The sequence below is a fragment of the Schistocerca gregaria genome, unplaced genomic scaffold, assembly GCF_023897955.1.
Source record: "Schistocerca gregaria isolate iqSchGreg1 unplaced genomic scaffold, iqSchGreg1.2 ptg000659l, whole genome shotgun sequence".
NCBI classification, from domain to species: Eukaryota; Metazoa; Arthropoda; class Insecta; order Orthoptera; family Acrididae; genus Schistocerca; species Schistocerca gregaria.
In genome coordinates, this window is record NW_026062043.1 from 1 (window position 1) to 15550 (window position 15550).

A 15550-nucleotide genomic window follows, 5' to 3' on the forward strand; every position below is an offset into this window, starting at 1 on the left:
ACACACGCGAGACAGATCCTGGAATTCGTCACGCCAACCATGACCCACGAAGGCCCCGTCTCCCTAACCCTGGAAAACCCGAACCAAAAAAAAACAACTCTAACCAACGTCCTGTATTGTTCCAACGACAAAACACTCCTCGACTCCTTCTTCGAAACCCGAAGCGATTCGTCCATATTCGACTATTGGACTGGCGAACAATAAAAAAAAATTAAATTTCGCTGACATTCAGTCCACTCAACCCCATTAAACCCCTCATTCCCCTCCTTGACGACGCGAACTCCCCCTCCAGATAAGCCCACTTCGAAACCCAAGGTACGCCCTCTCTGACCCACTCCCAGCCAGCTGCAAAAAAAAAAAAAATTGATGATGAGACATGAACAGATAGCTGAAACAAGCGGTGCCCGTGCCCCTAAAGAGACCCTCGAACTCCCCTGAACCGCGTGGGCGAGCCAGTCGCTCCTCCCCACTACCACGGGAATCCACCCTCTCCTGCGCCTCCACACAAATTTGTACCGCACCTGATTTAAAAATGTCGCCCGCTTACGCCGTCCAACCACCTCGGACGCCAAAAAAAAAAAAAAAAAAAACGCGTCCTCGTGGCTCGGCGGCGACCGCGGCACCTGACTAGAAAATCTGAAATTATTTTCCCCCCTACCAAAACCAAAAACCACTAACTGCGTCTTTTTTCCCCACCCTCCCGCGTAGAATGGACCTCCAACTCGACCAGACGCAACCCGCGGAAACACCGCACCACGCCGAATCCGAACTCATTGGTGAAAACAGCCACGTAATCCTCTTTTCAACGCGCGACAACGCCCATTCGCTCATCGTTCGCAAGGGACAAATCTTCGACAACAAACTCGGCCACTTCTGCCACGATAACATGATCGGACTCACTTATGGATCAAGGGTACAAAAAGGAGACTCCTCGCTTCTTTTTTTTTTTTTCCCCTTTTTAATTTTTTTTTTTTTCCCAGCTCTACGCTAAACATCCGTCTTCGAACTGGATGATCGTGCTTCGCCCGTCTCCAGAGCTCTGGGGCCTAAGCTGCACTCACAGAACGGAAATCACATATCAAACTGACACAGCCTTGATCCTCGCATCTCTGAACATAAAACCAGGCTCTATCGTCTTCGAAACCGGAACCGGAACCGGATGCTTCACCTTCTCTCTCGTCAGCGCCATCAAACCAAACGGCCACGTCTACACGTTCGAATACCACAGCGTCAGACACAAAGAGGCCATCGTGGACTTCGAACGCACCGGCATAAGCCCGTGGGTCACTTGTATCCAAAGAGACACAGTCGAAACCGGATTCCCAGCCGAACTCGACAACACGGCAGACGCCATCTTCCTGGACCTTCCGTCTCCCTGGGAAGTCATTCAATATTGTAAAAAATCACTGAAACACGACGGAATGCTTGCTTCTTTCTCCCCGTGCATCGAACAAGTCCAACTCACCACCGCCGCACTCGCCAACGAGGGATTCGCAAACGTAGAAACCATCGAATGCCTTCTCAGAACTTACGCCGTCAAGGAAATACTCGACGCTCCAAACTTCTACGCGCCGCCTCAAAACGCCATCGACCACCATCCTGCCAAAAAAACCAACTCCACCACGCCAACCTGTCAGGACCACGACCCAACGCCCAACGCGCAAAGGAAAATACCGGTCGCCAAACCTCACAAAACCATGAAAGGACACACCGGATTTCTCACGTTCGCGAGAAACTATAAACTCCACTCCGCCCCTTGACTTCGCCATCGATCCACTGAAGCGCCCGTTCGTGCCTTTTTTTTTTTTTTCGAGGGACACACCAAGAGACGCGCACAACTTGGCAAAAAAAAAGCTTGTTCGCCGCGCCGGGACGTCAGAGCCTCTTCAACTTCTGGTCGAAAAACTCGTGCTGCAACAACTCGGATATCGTGGGCCTGTCCGCTGGATTGCGCTTCAGACAAGACTCCATGATCTGAACCAAATGAACGTTGGAAATCTTGGGAAATTCAATGGTCGAACCGTCGCCTCCGGAAATCGCAATCAGTTTTTTTGCAAAATTTTTTACGTGTTCAAACGGCGCGTATCCGTACACCATCTGGTACAAAATGCATCCGAGAGACCAGACGTCGCTGGCCAGCGAAACCTTCCACTGCGAATTCTCTTTTGGCGTAACGGCCTCCGGCGCCATGTAATTGAGCGTTCCAACGATGTCCTCGCGCTTGATGTTGCTTGTGTTGTGGTTGATCGCCTTCGCAATCCCAAAGTCAATCAGCTTAAGCTGGCCCTTCACAATCACGAAGTTGGCCGGCTTCAAGTCTCCGTGCACGATGCGGTGACTGTGTATGATCTGAACCGCCATCAGCATCGACTTCCAATAATACCTAAGCGCCTCGATGTCGTGCGCCAACTTCCCGTACAGTGCTGGTTCTCCGTTCTGTTGCGCCTTCGCTATCTGCTGCTTGACGACGGGATCGCTCGCCAAAAGGCGGTGAAAGTCAATCTCTGCGTATTCGAGCAAAACCATCAGTATCTGCTTTTCGTAATTCACCGCCGCGTCTGCCAGCTCTATCACGTATCGGTTCTTGCCTCGAAGCGAATGCAGCAGCTTGACCTCGTTCAGGTACTGCTCCAACACCTCGGGCGGCTGATCTACCAGCGAAACCACCTTGAGCGCCAAAATCGTAAAGTCGGGCGACAAGACGCGATACACACGACTAGAACCTCCCTTTCCTATCAGCCCGAGGTTCAAATAGGGCACGCTTTTCAGCTCGATCACCGACGTCTTGAGCAGCGCAGATGCCTTTTGCCAACATTCGCGAAGGGAACCAAACGCCTTCTGCGAAGCTGTCGCCGAGTCCGTCGAATTATCCTTGGTGCCCGCCGACTTCTCCGCCTGCCGGTCGGGCGACGCGCGGACCAGCGGCCTCGCCTCTCCGGACTCTCGCCTCTGAGCCGAACCAACGCTCGACTCCGACGCGACGGTGGCACGATTCGTGTTCTGACCGTTGGATAGCGGTTTGTCCACAAAATTTGGAGGCACGTGACCGTTAGATAACGGCTTGTCCACAAACTTTGGAGGTACATGGCCGTTGTATAACGGCTTGTCCACAAACTTTGGAGGTACATGGCCATTGTATAACGGCTTATCCACAAAATTTGAAGGAACTTGGCCGTTGGATAACGGCTTTTCCATAAATTTTGAAGGTGCTTGACCGTTGGATAACGGCTCGTCCACAAAATTTGGTGCTTGACCGTTATTGCTTTGAGCGGGTTCCGATCCGTCCTCACGCCCGCAGCGGGCGGATTTCTCGCCGTCCGCCGGGGTCCGGACGGCTTCGCTTGCGCGGGTGCAGGGTCTCTTCTGTGCCTGGTCGAGGCCCGCCTGCTCGGAGGCGCTCGGAGGCGCTCGGAGGCGCTCCATCGCCCAGTGGGTTCTATGATGATCGGCGCGCGAGGACGACACTTCGTGCAGCGGCGTTTGTGTATGCAATTTGTGTGTTTCAACGTCTTCCAAGGCGCTTCGTTCGGCGAGCTCGGTGTTCGCGCGGTCGTTTGGCGGCTGGTCGGGGACCGGCCCCGCAACACGGGAGGGGCGCGTCCCATCGGGGGAGGGATTGTGGTCACAGTCAGCGGCTCTAGCGGCGTGTTGGAGCCCGTCTTGGTGGCGCAGGTCGGAGCCTTCCGATGAAGGGGTCCCGCTCTCGCTGGGGGTCTCACACGGAAGGGGGGGCGTCGAGCTTTTTTCCGCCACAATTTGGCGCTTCGCGCCGCCTCGAAAACTGGAGCCCAGGCTCTTCAGCGTGGGCCGGCGCGGCGCGCTCGAGTTGTTGGACGACTTGAGGAGAGAGCCCTGGGCATGACTCGAGGGGGGTCGCGGGGTGAATCGTTGGGGATCGGGGGTGTGCTCGGGCCGAGCGGGGATGTGTTGCGCCAGACCGGCCGAGGAAGGAGTGGGAGCAAGAGGCGTCAACGAGGCGCACGGAGACAGCTGCTTGCCGCCGCTGCCATGTTCAGAGACAGCTGAAGGAGGTGCCGCCACACAAGGATTTTCCGTGTATACGTCCGATTTTTGACAGCTAGGCGTTAATTCGGCAGAAGTCAGCGACAACTGCCGGCTTCGGAGAAGTTCCGAGTGGAAGCTTGAGAGGGCTTGGGAGGGCTGCGCGTTGTATTCGTTGGCCAGAGACAGGATGTATTGGGCGCGTTCGATGCCGCAGTGGTGGAGTTCGAACTTGGCCCAGCTGATGTAGAACGCAGCGAGGTGCTTCCCTATGCAGTCGACCTGCATTTTTTTGTAGATGTCGTGTCGGTCTTGTGGGGAGCTTTTGGGGGGTCAGGAAGAGAGGAAACGCAGGCTATAAAAAAAAAAAAAAAGAGCGTACGAATGGAGGTGGGAATAGAGGAGCCATATTTTGAGATAGTTGGGGTCGTCTAGGTACTCGGCCGAGTTGATCTTCGTGAAGACGAATTGGTTGATTTTCGAAATGAGTTTTTCCGGCTGCGCTTTTCTGGAGTACTCGAACTGGAGATAGGCGAGCCAGGACTGCGGGTTGGAAAACTTATCTCGTTCGAGCGCTTTGATGAGGAGTGCTTGTTTTCGGGCCATAGAGTCCTTCTCTGACGAAGCAGGGGGCTGAGCGGTCTTCGGGAGAGCGTTTGAGCTCGGCGTGGTTTGGACAGAGTAGATGCATGGAGAGAGTTCGGCGAGGGAATTAGGGGCGTGATTGGGTCGTTCGGAGGACTGAGAGTTTACCGAAAGGACGGGATTATCTTGAACGGAAGTTCGATCGCGAGGCCCATTTTCTTCCTGGCTGTTCTGGGAGGGGGTGTGATACGGGTTTTTAGAAGTGGGGGAAATCATCGTCGAGTATCGGTACAGAGGATCACCATAATTGCTGCCAGGATACGCGGTACTGAAGTGCGGGTTGCTCGCATTTTGCCCGGTTACTCGCGGCAGTTTTTCGAGCAGTGGGTTGGGAAGGAGTTCTGAGGTTGAGGGTGTTTGAGGCGTGTGCGACGCTCCGAGCATTTGCCTCGGTCTTTGCTGGAGCTTACCTTGTGGCGCAAGGGGCTGAGATGGGGGAAGAGCACCGGGCGCATCGGCCAAGTGCGCCGACTGTTGAGGAAGAATCGAGCCGTTAGTGAGATTTTCCTTCTCGACCACGCAGGGAGAGCCGTGCGGGAAGGACTTCTCCGGCACATTCGAATTAGACAGGGCATGTTGGTGGCACGATATCTGGAAGGAGGAGGCGTTCAGGTGAATGGGTGGAGGCTTGGAGTTTACGAGAAGAGAGGAATGGTTCAACATTTGAAAAAATCCCCTTCGGAGACGAGCCTATACAATAAAGAACTCCACGCCACGGACAAACAACAAATGGCCATCCAAGGAGAGGAGCGTAACTGACAAGATGGAAGGGGAGCGAAACTGACAGAAATGTAAAAAAAAAGTCCAAAAATTTCCCAACGGCTATTTAAAAAAAATTTTTATCGTGGACGGCACCTCGAGAAATCGGCACACCTTCGAGAAATTCCGCTGGTTTACCGACCGAGGCAGAGGCGGTCACCGGGGAAGTAGAGAGGAAAGAAGAATGGCGGAGAGAGGGAGAGTTGGGGCACCACCCCTCTCCATCACTCGGAGAGGGTGGGCCGCGCGAGCCTCGGTGCAGGCGGCGTTCCCCTCCGCTCCGAGACGGCCCCGAACGAACACGCGCATCCGAGCTCTAGATCCGGGGCGGCTGGGGGCGTGTCGGAGAAGCCCGTCCTGCGTTCGCCGCGCCACTTTTTTTTTTTGTACGCGCACGCTCAATTTGTGGCACAGCTGACACAATATTTTGTAGTTCTTGTACTACGCCTCGACGCAGTCTCAGCGCAGCGCACCTGCGTCCCCGTTTTCTATATCTAGACACCTCCTGTCTGCAAAAAAGAAACCGGCAGGTTCCCCGTGGCATTTATTTGGCTTGGTGTACTTTTTTCCCCAACCACAATGTCTCACGCAGCTGAAAAGACGAAGGTACGCGCGGCGTGCGACGAGAGATGCACAGGGACCCAGACGCCAACTGCGAAAGGTCGTCACTCGCCTTCCTCGAGGCAGCCGTCAATCTAACAGCTGCTTCTCCCAAAAACGTGTCAGGAACAAATTTTGGCCGAACAAGAAGAAAAGCTGAGGAAGCTCTACGGCGGCATGATAACGAAGAAAGTGAGTCACCCGCGGAAAACTGTATGTGTGCCTATCTCGCCCGCTTCGTAGAGGAGGACGGAATGGCCGTTTTGTCAGCTGTTGCCGCACAAACGTTCTCACATGCGTGTACAATTCTCACATACGTGTACACAGTTTACTTACCAACCTGCCCCCGTCTGCGAACCGCGTTCGACGGAGCACCTCTTGACCAGTACTGGGATAGTGCGGACTGGGAACTAAGCAAGTGCAGAGAAAGAGACACCTCGTCCTCTGGCGATGCAGAGCGATGCGCGTTGAATCAGAACGAGCCGAGGGACGGCGGCGAACACGCACCGCCGTTTCAGCAGTCAGATTCTGCAAAAGATAAGACCTAGAGAGGAGGAGATGGACGAACCCACAGGCCTTCCGTGCATTGTATAATAAATAACGGTGTGGAGCTCGACTGTTTGAGAGGTGCGGTGTCAGCATCCTGCAGTCAGTCGTATATGTATATCGCGTACAAAAGATTCAACGTCAAACGAGGTGTTCTTTGGAGGGGACGATGCTACGCCCGCGGGGACAGACGACGGGCAGGTCGAGTTAAAACGATATAGTGGGAAGGTTCTGTTCGCCGGAATCAATCGGACACAGAGGTCTGCGAGCGGGACAGATTAAGTCACGGTGATGAACGCCGTTCAAGTTGTCCGGTTGAAGCAGCCAAGGGTGATGTCTGATTTCCCAAAGCGTGATGCGCGTCTTGGGATTCTTGCGAAGCATGAACCGAATAAGCTCCTTGACGTCTTCGTTGAGTTTTGGCTTGTGTGGAAAAGTAACTTCACCAAAAACAACCTTTTCTTGAAGTTCGTTGTACGTATCAGCGGAAAATGGAAACATGTCGGTGAGCATGTAATACAGACAAACACCGAGACTCCAGACATCAACGGATTGGTCATGGCTTTGGAAAGAGAACACCTCCGGAGACATGTAAAGAGGAGACCCCGTGAAGTCGCCGAGCTGACCATCCCTGAAGCGATTCGAAAGTCCAAAATCAATCAATCGCAGGGAATAGTCAGACGCTAGGAGTAAGTTTTCCAACTTGAAATCGTGGTGAACAATTTGATTCTCATGACAGTGCTCTAACACGCTAAGCATTTGGCAAAAGAATTGCCGAGCCAGCGATTCTTCAAGCCTCCCACGCTGTTCAACAAACGACCCAAGATCACCATTTGGCACGTATTCAAGAAAAAGAATAACGAACTCCGCAGTCTTCACCACATCGTAGATCTGAACTAAATTCTGATGGTAGGTGAAAGACTGCAACGCTTCTACCTCAAAGCTCACGCGGTTGAACTTTGAAGTGCCCTCCGAAGCTAGAACCACCTTGGCGGCAACGCCGAGGTTCGTAGGAAGGTGAGTCGCGAAATACACAGACGCGTCTGAACCTGTCCCAAGCAAAATGTCAAAGTTAATTCTGTACTCGCCAACTTCTCTAGGCGGACGGATTGACATCAGAAAACGGTGTACACACGTTTCCTTCAAAATGCCCATAGAAAAAAAAAGTCAGAAAAATAAAACTTCGCGCGGAACTTTCCAAGACATACTCCTCAAAACATGAAGGTCCAACCGCTCTTAGTTCAGTAATAAAAATGATGTCAACACAAGCTTCTTTCTTTTTTTTTTTTTTTTTTTTTTTGCGTTATAACGTTAACCTCCGGCACAGAAAGTGCGACCAAAAACATCCAACGAATCCGTCTCGTACGTACTGCCCTCCTCGCTCTTCGCAATCGGCAGCATTATTTCAGAACTACGGAGCGTAGATAAAGCAAGTGGGCACAACGCAGGCGCAAAAACAATACAAGTTAGCTTAAAAGCGAATTCAGTACACAGTCTATTTTTAAAAAATACAGTGGACCGAGCTGTTGTCCACCGTACGCGCGATCGCTCTGTCCATTCATCCTGAACCGTCAAGGACACGCTCTAGAGACGCCCGACGCCTGTGTGACGAGGAAAAAAAAGCGTGTCTGAACCGATGTTCTCAAAAAAAAGCCATTCTGGTCAATAGCAGCGTATGTGGAAGTCACCCAAAGAGATCAACCTGTCATCTCACTCCATGGTCAGTCTGAAGGCGTGCCTAGCGGAGGCTAGAAGCAACCTGAAACTGGGAGAGCCCGCCTTCAAACCTCGTCGCAAGACGACCGTCGATGTAAACAAGGGTTCGTGCGCGCAACTGTCTCTATGTATACATAACCGGGTGATGTGTGTGAATGGGCATGTGCATGTGACGTGCCAAACACATTTGCACTGACGAATGAAATTTCGAAAGGCGTGTATGAGAGGGCCAAGGCAGACGAGGAGTCCACCGTTGAAGTTAAAGCGAGCAACAACAGGCGGAGGACTGAAAGGGATATGTAAGTAAGTGCTGTTTTTTTTTTCTCTAGAAGAAACTAATCATGTGTGCACATGTACAATAGATTCGACGAATACCAGAAAAACAATCAGCTGGTCGATGCGGAGCGAAAGGAATGGATTGTTCAGAACTCAACTGAGGAACCGATGTCCCTTCATTGGCTCTCTGAGGCCAGCAACTGTTATATGTATGACGACGATGAATTTTTTGAAATGAGAAGAGAGGAAAAGAGAAAGGCCATACATGAAGTCATTTCAGATATGAAGCAAGAAAAAGAAAAGCACCAAACCGTGGAAAATGAAAAAATGAAAGCAAGGCAGACGAGAATGAAATTGATACAAAAAAGAATTCAAGACGCCAAGTCCCGAACTGAAACAGCGTCTGAAAACGGTTTAGAGGAGACGAAAAAGCCAGATGAACCCGATCGGAAAAAAATGAAGGTCAATTATAATAACTCTGGCTGAAATTTAAATAAATTGGGAAACAAAATTTCGAAGTCGCACATAGAGAACGGGCCCTCTTGTCTGCGTTATAAACCTGGTTTTGGGTGCCGACCGCGCAGACGATGGAGTCGTGCTTGTCTTTTTGGAATCGGTGCTTGCTTCTTCCTCCCGATGATGGCGATAAGATTTGTCATAACTGGCTCAATTCACGGGGATTCTTAAACTGGGAGTTGTTTGTAAAGTTGCGTTTGTGGCGTATGTACAAGATGTACGCGTGCCTGACAAAATCGTGGCCTTACTTTTTTTTTTTTTTTTTAAGGAAACCAAGATTTTAGCAACGACGAACGTGCTGGGTTCCGATGCTCTTCCAGAGACCTTCTTTCGATAGCTGAGGCGGCTAGGAATCACTTGCTCTCTCTTGTGTATGCCGACTTCTTGAGACTTTATCAGTCTCTATTTAGTTGCCCAAAGGAGTTCAATTTCTACATCCATCTATTCTCTAGCACAATTCTTGGATTCAATGATCCTCGCACCGCAATCATGGTTGCTACTATCCTCACGAGTCGTATCGAGAGGTTTGTATATAGTCTGGTTAAAGAAGGGGTTGCTGCAGAAGAAGAGATGCCTCTACCGGATGATGGGGACCTCTCCCCCAATTGTCTTCATTCCACGGCAGTGACCAAAATGAGGGACATGCTAAAACACCAAACGCTTCAACAAAAGCTCACCCCTGACATTATTTACGTACTGGAAGTGCTTGTCGGTCCCCTGCATAGCATGAACATACGGAATCTTGTATGGCACGGATTCATCATGCCCAGCGAGTTCCCGGCGTCTTTAAATGCGCTGCTGCTTTTTTTGCTGCTGTCAATGCTCGATCATGTTCGGAACAAGAGGGTGGTCTCTGCTGAGTCCTATCCCGATACGAGGAGAGAGATCAGGAAATACGAGCGGCTTTTCCCACGAAATCGAGCGCTAGAAAGAATCGGTGCTGCCCTCGAATCATGCCGCGCGTCGATCAAGAACTGGATAAGTCAGTCTGACTTTGTGGTTCCTGGATGGGAGAAGATGTGGGAATTTGGAATCGAGTTGTTAATAAAAAAAAGATATTACGAATCTACCATCGTTTTTTTTCCAATATTGGAAGCAAGCCTGAGGTACTTGTATGTTGCTTTGAATGACCTTCCTGAGTTCCGGCTGGCTTCGGAAAGTGATACACTGTGCTTATCGTTGGACATCATTCTGGAGAAGTGGCTAGATCGAGAAAAGTTCATTCAGGCGAGAAGAGCACGCAGAAAAAAAAGCTATCGAGACCCAGGAAGAAGCGAAGAACAGAGGCGCGAAGTTGAAGACTGGGAATCGCATTTGAAACAGTTGAAAAGAAGTGAATGCGAAAAAAGCATCTATGAGCTGCAGAAACTGGAGGCGAGCAAATCGACGTACAACAACTTGTTTCTCAAGTTTAAGCCCAATGTCAGAAACGCACTGTTTGATCTTTTGGTATGGACGCATCCAATTAGCTGTTTAAAAAATGGGTACAGATTGCGGGATCAACTTGCACATGGCGCCCTTCAGCCGTGGGATGTATCCTCGCTACACGCCATGCATTTGTTTTCGATTTTAGTCGAGCTAGCAATGAGACTGCAACGAGGCAGAGCACGTCATAGAGGAAAAAGAATTACGGTCGTTCTGTTGTGTCGAGAATACATCCACAATTACAAGCCCTGTTTTCACACAAAGGCTATTCAAGTTCTTCGGTACAAAACGGTCAAAAAAAACCTGGCGCTCTGGAAAAAAAGCTTTTCGGACTTGGTCAGTCGTCCAGCTACGTTGAACTTGCTGTTTCACTCGATTTTCTTGGAGCAGAGTGCAGAGGACCTTGAATACGAGGGCAGGCTGGCGTCCAAGCTTGTGAAATATAGGTTGCTCAACCAGTATGTAAGTCACCAAGTCAAGTGTCTGTGTCGTCGATGGTACCCGATTGCCTCGCCGGTTTCGGCCAAGTGCCTTCACCAGTACAGTCACATTCAAAAGATATTCGACCTGGTCGATCAGGTGTGCCACCTAGTTGAATTGAACTACGTTGCTATGAGCAATCGGGTTGCTGCGCGCACTGCTTGGAAAAAGCAAAGGATGATTTTTTCCGCGATGGGACTTTTTGGCGCCATCATTCACGCGTTCTTGGAGCTGATACTGAACGTGATAGAAGAGGGATTCTTTCAACGAGAAGTTTCCCTCTTGCTAATGGCAAGGCGGTCGATACACCCAAAAAAAAACGCACTGGTCTTCATGCATTACGTCCTGGAATGCACCATTGCCAATTTAAAAAAACACGATTATAAGCGGGTAGAGGAAATCATCGAGTGCTTTGTCTGCAATTGGCCAAAAAGAAACACAAAAATATTATCAGTTGGAGAGGCAGAGAGAATGTGGTTTGACTTAGAGAATTTCCTAACCAAGCTGAACATTCAAGCCGCGCACTCTAGCGATGGTGATTTCGCAGAACTGGTCAAAAGTCTAGAAGACCAGGACGACGGGCGGCAAGCTCAACTTAAAGACTCAAAGCGCGTCTCTGGTCTAGGAGCAGACAGACGGCTAGTGCAAGAATTTCCATCTTGGTACGGCGAATTCCTTCTGAAGCATCAGATTATGAAGCCCACTGTGTTGCATTACCCCAATTTCTTGGAGTGAGAGTATAGATGAAAACGCCTGAAAAAAAAATTGTACATCTACACACGATTCTAATCAGGCGTACGAATGTCATTTCCTCTCTCGCTCCGACAGCGTCGTATCCCAGCCCCTTATAGCGTTCCTCGTCTGTTTTCGAGAGTGCAAAGATAGCCAAGATGCCCTCTGATAATAAAAGTATGTATACAAGGCGCAAGGAGTCGATGCGGTCTTTTTAGACTTCATATTAACCTGATTCAAATTTGCGCAGAAATTGGCATGTTCCTCACCGTGGTGGGGGCTATGTTTATATTTTTGGGTATCTTACTTTTCTTCGATAGAGGGCTCATGGCAATTGGAAATGTACGTGACTTGCGAGGGTCGAGACAGCCTTTCGAGGTTCTCTCTCCTGAACGTTCAGAAAAGGGGTCTCGCGATAATTGCGTGTGAAGAGATGACTTGCGAGAGAGCTTACCGCCTATGTCTAGTTAGCGTTTCTGTGTGGGACTATGATGCTCATTGGAATTCGTAAAACGGGCAAGTTCTTTTTTCAATGGCGTAAATTGAAGGGAACAGCCTGCTTCTTCGGAGGCATAATGTTAATCATATTCTTCAATAGAACCTTCTTGGGCATGATCTTAGAAGGGTTTGGATTTATTTATTTATTCGGGTACAGTTAAAAGGGATGCGTAAAAACTATTTTTTTTTTGTACTTACATTTTAGCGTCAGAGACATTTTCCCCATTTTTATTGCCTTTATGAGGAAAATCCCCATCGTCGGCAGCCTTCTCATGCTTCCAGGGATCAGATGGGTACGTCTCACCTCGGCGCAAAGGGCACGATCATAATGCAAAAATGGCTGACCTGTATTGTTTCAGTTCACGGACAGATTCGGCAAGGACACGAGTCTTCCAGTCTAGATAGTTCGTTGGTGCGGAATGGCCTTATTTTATTACGAGATTGTATAATTTTCTCTGAAAGGCTATTATATGTACACAAGGTGCTCCCCCTTCGGGAAGCTTGTTCGCCACCAAAAAGCACGGAAGAAGCGTCTGATTTTCTGCGCGCGGTGTGGACGCACTCCGGTCGCAATTCATATGTCACGCTCTGGAGACTTGTCGGACCTCTGGTGGCGATGCGTCGTTCGAAGAGAAGAGTAGACAAATGTGCCTTGGAAACAGGTCCTCAAAAAAAAAAGGGTCAGTACAAATGTGAGTTAAACGACTTATATTATTATATAAACACACTCTTCACGCGATTTTACTGCGCATCTTTGTTCGTCTCTGATGATTTTATCATGTCTTTCGATTGTATAGACGGCCCTATGCGCGTCTTCGGCAAGAGTTGACGGAACGTGGATGCGAAGTTGGACAACCGGTTTATGTAATCTATAAGGGAACGCACGACTGTCAAAACGGATTCAAAAAAAAAAAAAGTTGCATGAATGACAGATGTACTTGGTATGCCATTTCCCGTTAATATTTTGCAAAGAGCGTCCGTGAATACGTTGCAGTTCCTTTAGGAGTTGCGCGTGAGGTCAGAGGTTGGCGTAAGGAACGAGAGGTTGAAACGCTGCAAAAAATTGTGTACCTGTTGACCAAATCGTAAGTCCCGACGTATTCGTCGCTCAGTTCTTCCAGAATGCGCCTGACCTGGGGTTTGCTGAAGTGGGTTTTTCCGATCAAGATCGACTCGCTGATGGATGGCGTTGAGGAAGGAGAGAAAAAAATTAGAAACTTTTTTTGAGAATAAGCGTTGACATGTGAAGGCTCCAGCTCCCTCTCGTTACCGAAATCTACATTGAGGCGCCGTGCCGGGAGTGATCGAGAAGGTCCCGGAGCCCCGTCCTTCCTGATAGCCGAAGCTGAACTCCTCTCCGTAGACTTCGACGCCGGTGTGATAGGCGCCTAGACCCAGAGGCACGAGGAGGTACTTGTTGACAGCGTCAAATACGAGCAATTCGTATACGTTGAGGTAGACGCTCTCAGACTCATCATCTTCGCAAGGCATGTGCTTTTAGGGAGAAGAGGGACAGAATGAAATGCAGAGCGCAAAAAAAATTGTACGTCGCTGAACGTATTCCAAAAAAGGCGGGGAGAGGGGGGGCCAGAGCGAAACAGGAACAGAACATACAAGGCGGCAGAAAAAGAGAAAAAACGTCGGTTAGGCAATCTCCGTTTCGGAGACATATATACATACACATACGGCGGGTGTCTATTTAGTGATGGTCTTTGTGATCTTTATCTTTTTTTTCTTTTTCTTCTTGAAGAAGGGATAGCAGGTTTTGAATGTCTGAGTCGCTAGGATCTATTCCCGGGAGGTTACGGATGATGTTACTCATGAGTTCGGACGTACTGGACGAGTCTTGTTGGTTTCCCCTTGTGTCCGTGGGGGATGTAGAGGACGACGAGTTCGGGTGGTCGTTAGATGCAAAATGTGCGTCGGGAGCGCTTGTTTCGACATCCATGGAGTCCGCCTTTTGTTCGTCGTTTCTGCTTTCTCCCTCTGGCCTGGAAGAAGGTTGAGCGTCTTGCATGGAGAGGTGCAGGACCAGCGCCAAGTCTGGATCCTCGACATTAGACAGATCGATGTCCATTCCGTTGTTTGCCGAGTTCGTGTCTTCTATGGACATGGCGATCGTCTGCGCCAACATGTCGCTGTCCTGAGCCATGATATCGCCATTCAGAGACTCCGCAATGCCGCTTGAGCTCTGGTTCGTGTTTTCTTCCCCTGGGGGAGGAATCGCGCCGGAAGACTGCGCTTCTTCTAGGGACATTCTCAGGACCATCTGGAACACGGCGTCGTCCAAGTTGTCGCCCACCGTAGCGACCATGTCTTCTGCGAACACCTGCGTGTTGGCCAGCGCCTCCGTCAAGCTCGCGGAGCCGTTTCCCAAAATCTCAACGTAGTGGGAATTTCCACCGTTGTCGACTTCATCTACAAACGCCCTGAGTTTTTCTGCGTTCGCCCCGTATTCTCCGAACGAAACCACGTCCACCTTGATTCCGTTCCTCTTCAGCTTCATCGCGAACAACTTCAGCTCGGACTCGGGTTCGGACACGGGACTGCCAATGAATGCCACAATTCTCTGATCTTGACGTTTGTTCTGTCGATACTTCAGCGCCAGCTTAACGGAGAAGCAAAGCAATTAGATTTCTGCGAGAAAGCCCGTCATCGCGCGAAAGAGGGCTAGGCGGGACTCCAGGTCCCCCGTCAAAACAAGTAGGGCACACGAACCTGAGCGACTTTGACAGAACCTAAAAAGTTCGTCTCTCCCTTGATTTTAATTTTGTGGAGATTCGACAGCAGCTTTCCTATATTCCTGTCGGTGACCAGCGACATGTGACAGCTGGAGTCCGCGGCAACGACGCCCCGTTAGAAGAACGAGACAATTACACGTTCGCACACAAAAAAAAGTGTGACAAAAAAAAAGTCCTGTAAAACCTGTGGACTCTCCCTTCCCTCTCTCCCAGCAAACGGCTCTGAGAGCACCCCCCTTCTCTGCCCCGTTCGACGCCAACCCAGCGGCCTCGGTACGTACGTCGGTCCCGTCGTATCAACAAGCCCCACAACATTTTCTGGATTAGCCGCAGTTTTGTTGCGACTGATGAGCGTAATGGCGTCCACCTGGGCCTGAAATCTCGTAGGCGTAAAATCGCTGTTTCTCGACAGTTCTGAATTATCAATGCTACACGAAGTTCACGCATGAGCCACACGAGCACGCGTACCTCGCGGCCATCAAAAGAAAAAAAGACGCGTGCCGTGCAGAGACCAGTCGACACGGCGCGCCGAGGAAACCGTCAGACGTACATGATAATACAGGCTTCGTTAGACATAACTTGAGCTCCAACTAAATTTTTTGTCGAAAAAAAAA

At 50.1% G+C, this 15550-nt stretch overlaps 6 protein-coding genes and 1 long non-coding RNA gene across 8 annotated transcripts; 3 read left to right on the top strand and 4 right to left on the bottom strand.

Annotated features, from left to right (window-relative positions):
- Positions 1-17: 17 nt before the first annotated feature.
- On the top strand, positions 18-1816 carry LOC126318240 (tRNA (adenine(58)-N(1))-methyltransferase catalytic subunit TRMT61A-like). Its single transcript, XM_049993255.1, has 3 exons — positions 18-315; positions 709-913; positions 981-1816. Exons 2-3 carry the CDS (start codon positions 710-712, stop codon positions 1758-1760), a joined length of 984 nt encoding a protein of 327 aa, XP_049849212.1. The 5' UTR covers positions 18-315; position 709; the 3' UTR covers positions 1761-1816.
- Positions 936-5437, bottom strand: LOC126318239 (probable myosin light chain kinase DDB_G0279831). Its single transcript, XM_049993254.1, has 2 exons — positions 4385-5437; positions 936-4324 (listed from the first exon to the last, which is right to left on the bottom strand). Exons 1-2 carry the CDS (start codon positions 5308-5310, stop codon positions 1876-1878), a joined length of 3375 nt encoding a protein of 1124 aa, XP_049849211.1. The 5' UTR covers positions 5311-5437; the 3' UTR covers positions 936-1875.
- A 1322-nt stretch (positions 5438-6759) lies between these two features.
- Positions 6760-7707, bottom strand: LOC126318242 (uncharacterized). The gene has a single exon (XM_049993256.1). It carries the CDS (start codon positions 7705-7707, stop codon positions 6760-6762), a length of 948 nt encoding a protein of 315 aa, XP_049849213.1.
- Positions 7708-7890: 183 nt separating this feature from the next.
- Positions 7891-12596, top strand: LOC126318191 (endoplasmic reticulum membrane-associated RNA degradation protein-like). Its single transcript, XM_049993208.1, has 3 exons — positions 7891-9264; positions 9329-10509; positions 12555-12596. Exons 1-3 carry the CDS (start codon positions 9132-9134, stop codon positions 12594-12596), a joined length of 1356 nt encoding a protein of 451 aa, XP_049849165.1. The 5' UTR covers positions 7891-9131.
- On the top strand, positions 8045-10129 carry LOC126318243 (uncharacterized). Of its 2 annotated transcripts, none has more exons than XM_049993258.1 (3): positions 8045-8372; positions 8483-8567; positions 8631-10129. In XM_049993258.1, the coding sequence occupies exons 1-3, from the start codon at positions 8228-8230 to the stop codon at positions 9028-9030; spliced, it is 630 nt and encodes a 209-aa protein (XP_049849215.1). In that variant the 5' UTR covers positions 8045-8227; the 3' UTR covers positions 9031-10129. The 2 variants fall into 2 exon arrangements, with proteins under 2 accessions (XP_049849215.1, XP_049849214.1); XM_049993257.1 differs by having other exon boundaries at positions 8270-8417; positions 8631-9030.
- A 4-nt stretch (positions 12597-12600) lies between the features above and the next one.
- LOC126318244 (uncharacterized) lies at positions 12601-13687 on the bottom strand. The gene is made up of 5 exons (XR_007557226.1): positions 13466-13687; positions 13267-13371; positions 13134-13192; positions 12924-13064; positions 12601-12860 (listed from the first exon to the last, which is right to left on the bottom strand). It is a non-coding gene; the product is annotated as an uncharacterized LOC126318244 (long non-coding RNA).
- Positions 13688-13862: 175 nt separating this feature from the next.
- On the bottom strand, positions 13863-15545 carry LOC126318224 (uncharacterized). Its single transcript, XM_049993242.1, has 4 exons — positions 15487-15545; positions 15218-15364; positions 14914-15025; positions 13863-14803 (listed from the first exon to the last, which is right to left on the bottom strand). Exons 1-4 carry the CDS (start codon positions 15510-15512, stop codon positions 13895-13897), a joined length of 1194 nt encoding a protein of 397 aa, XP_049849199.1. The 5' UTR covers positions 15513-15545; the 3' UTR covers positions 13863-13894.
- Positions 15546-15550: the final 5 nt, after the last annotated feature.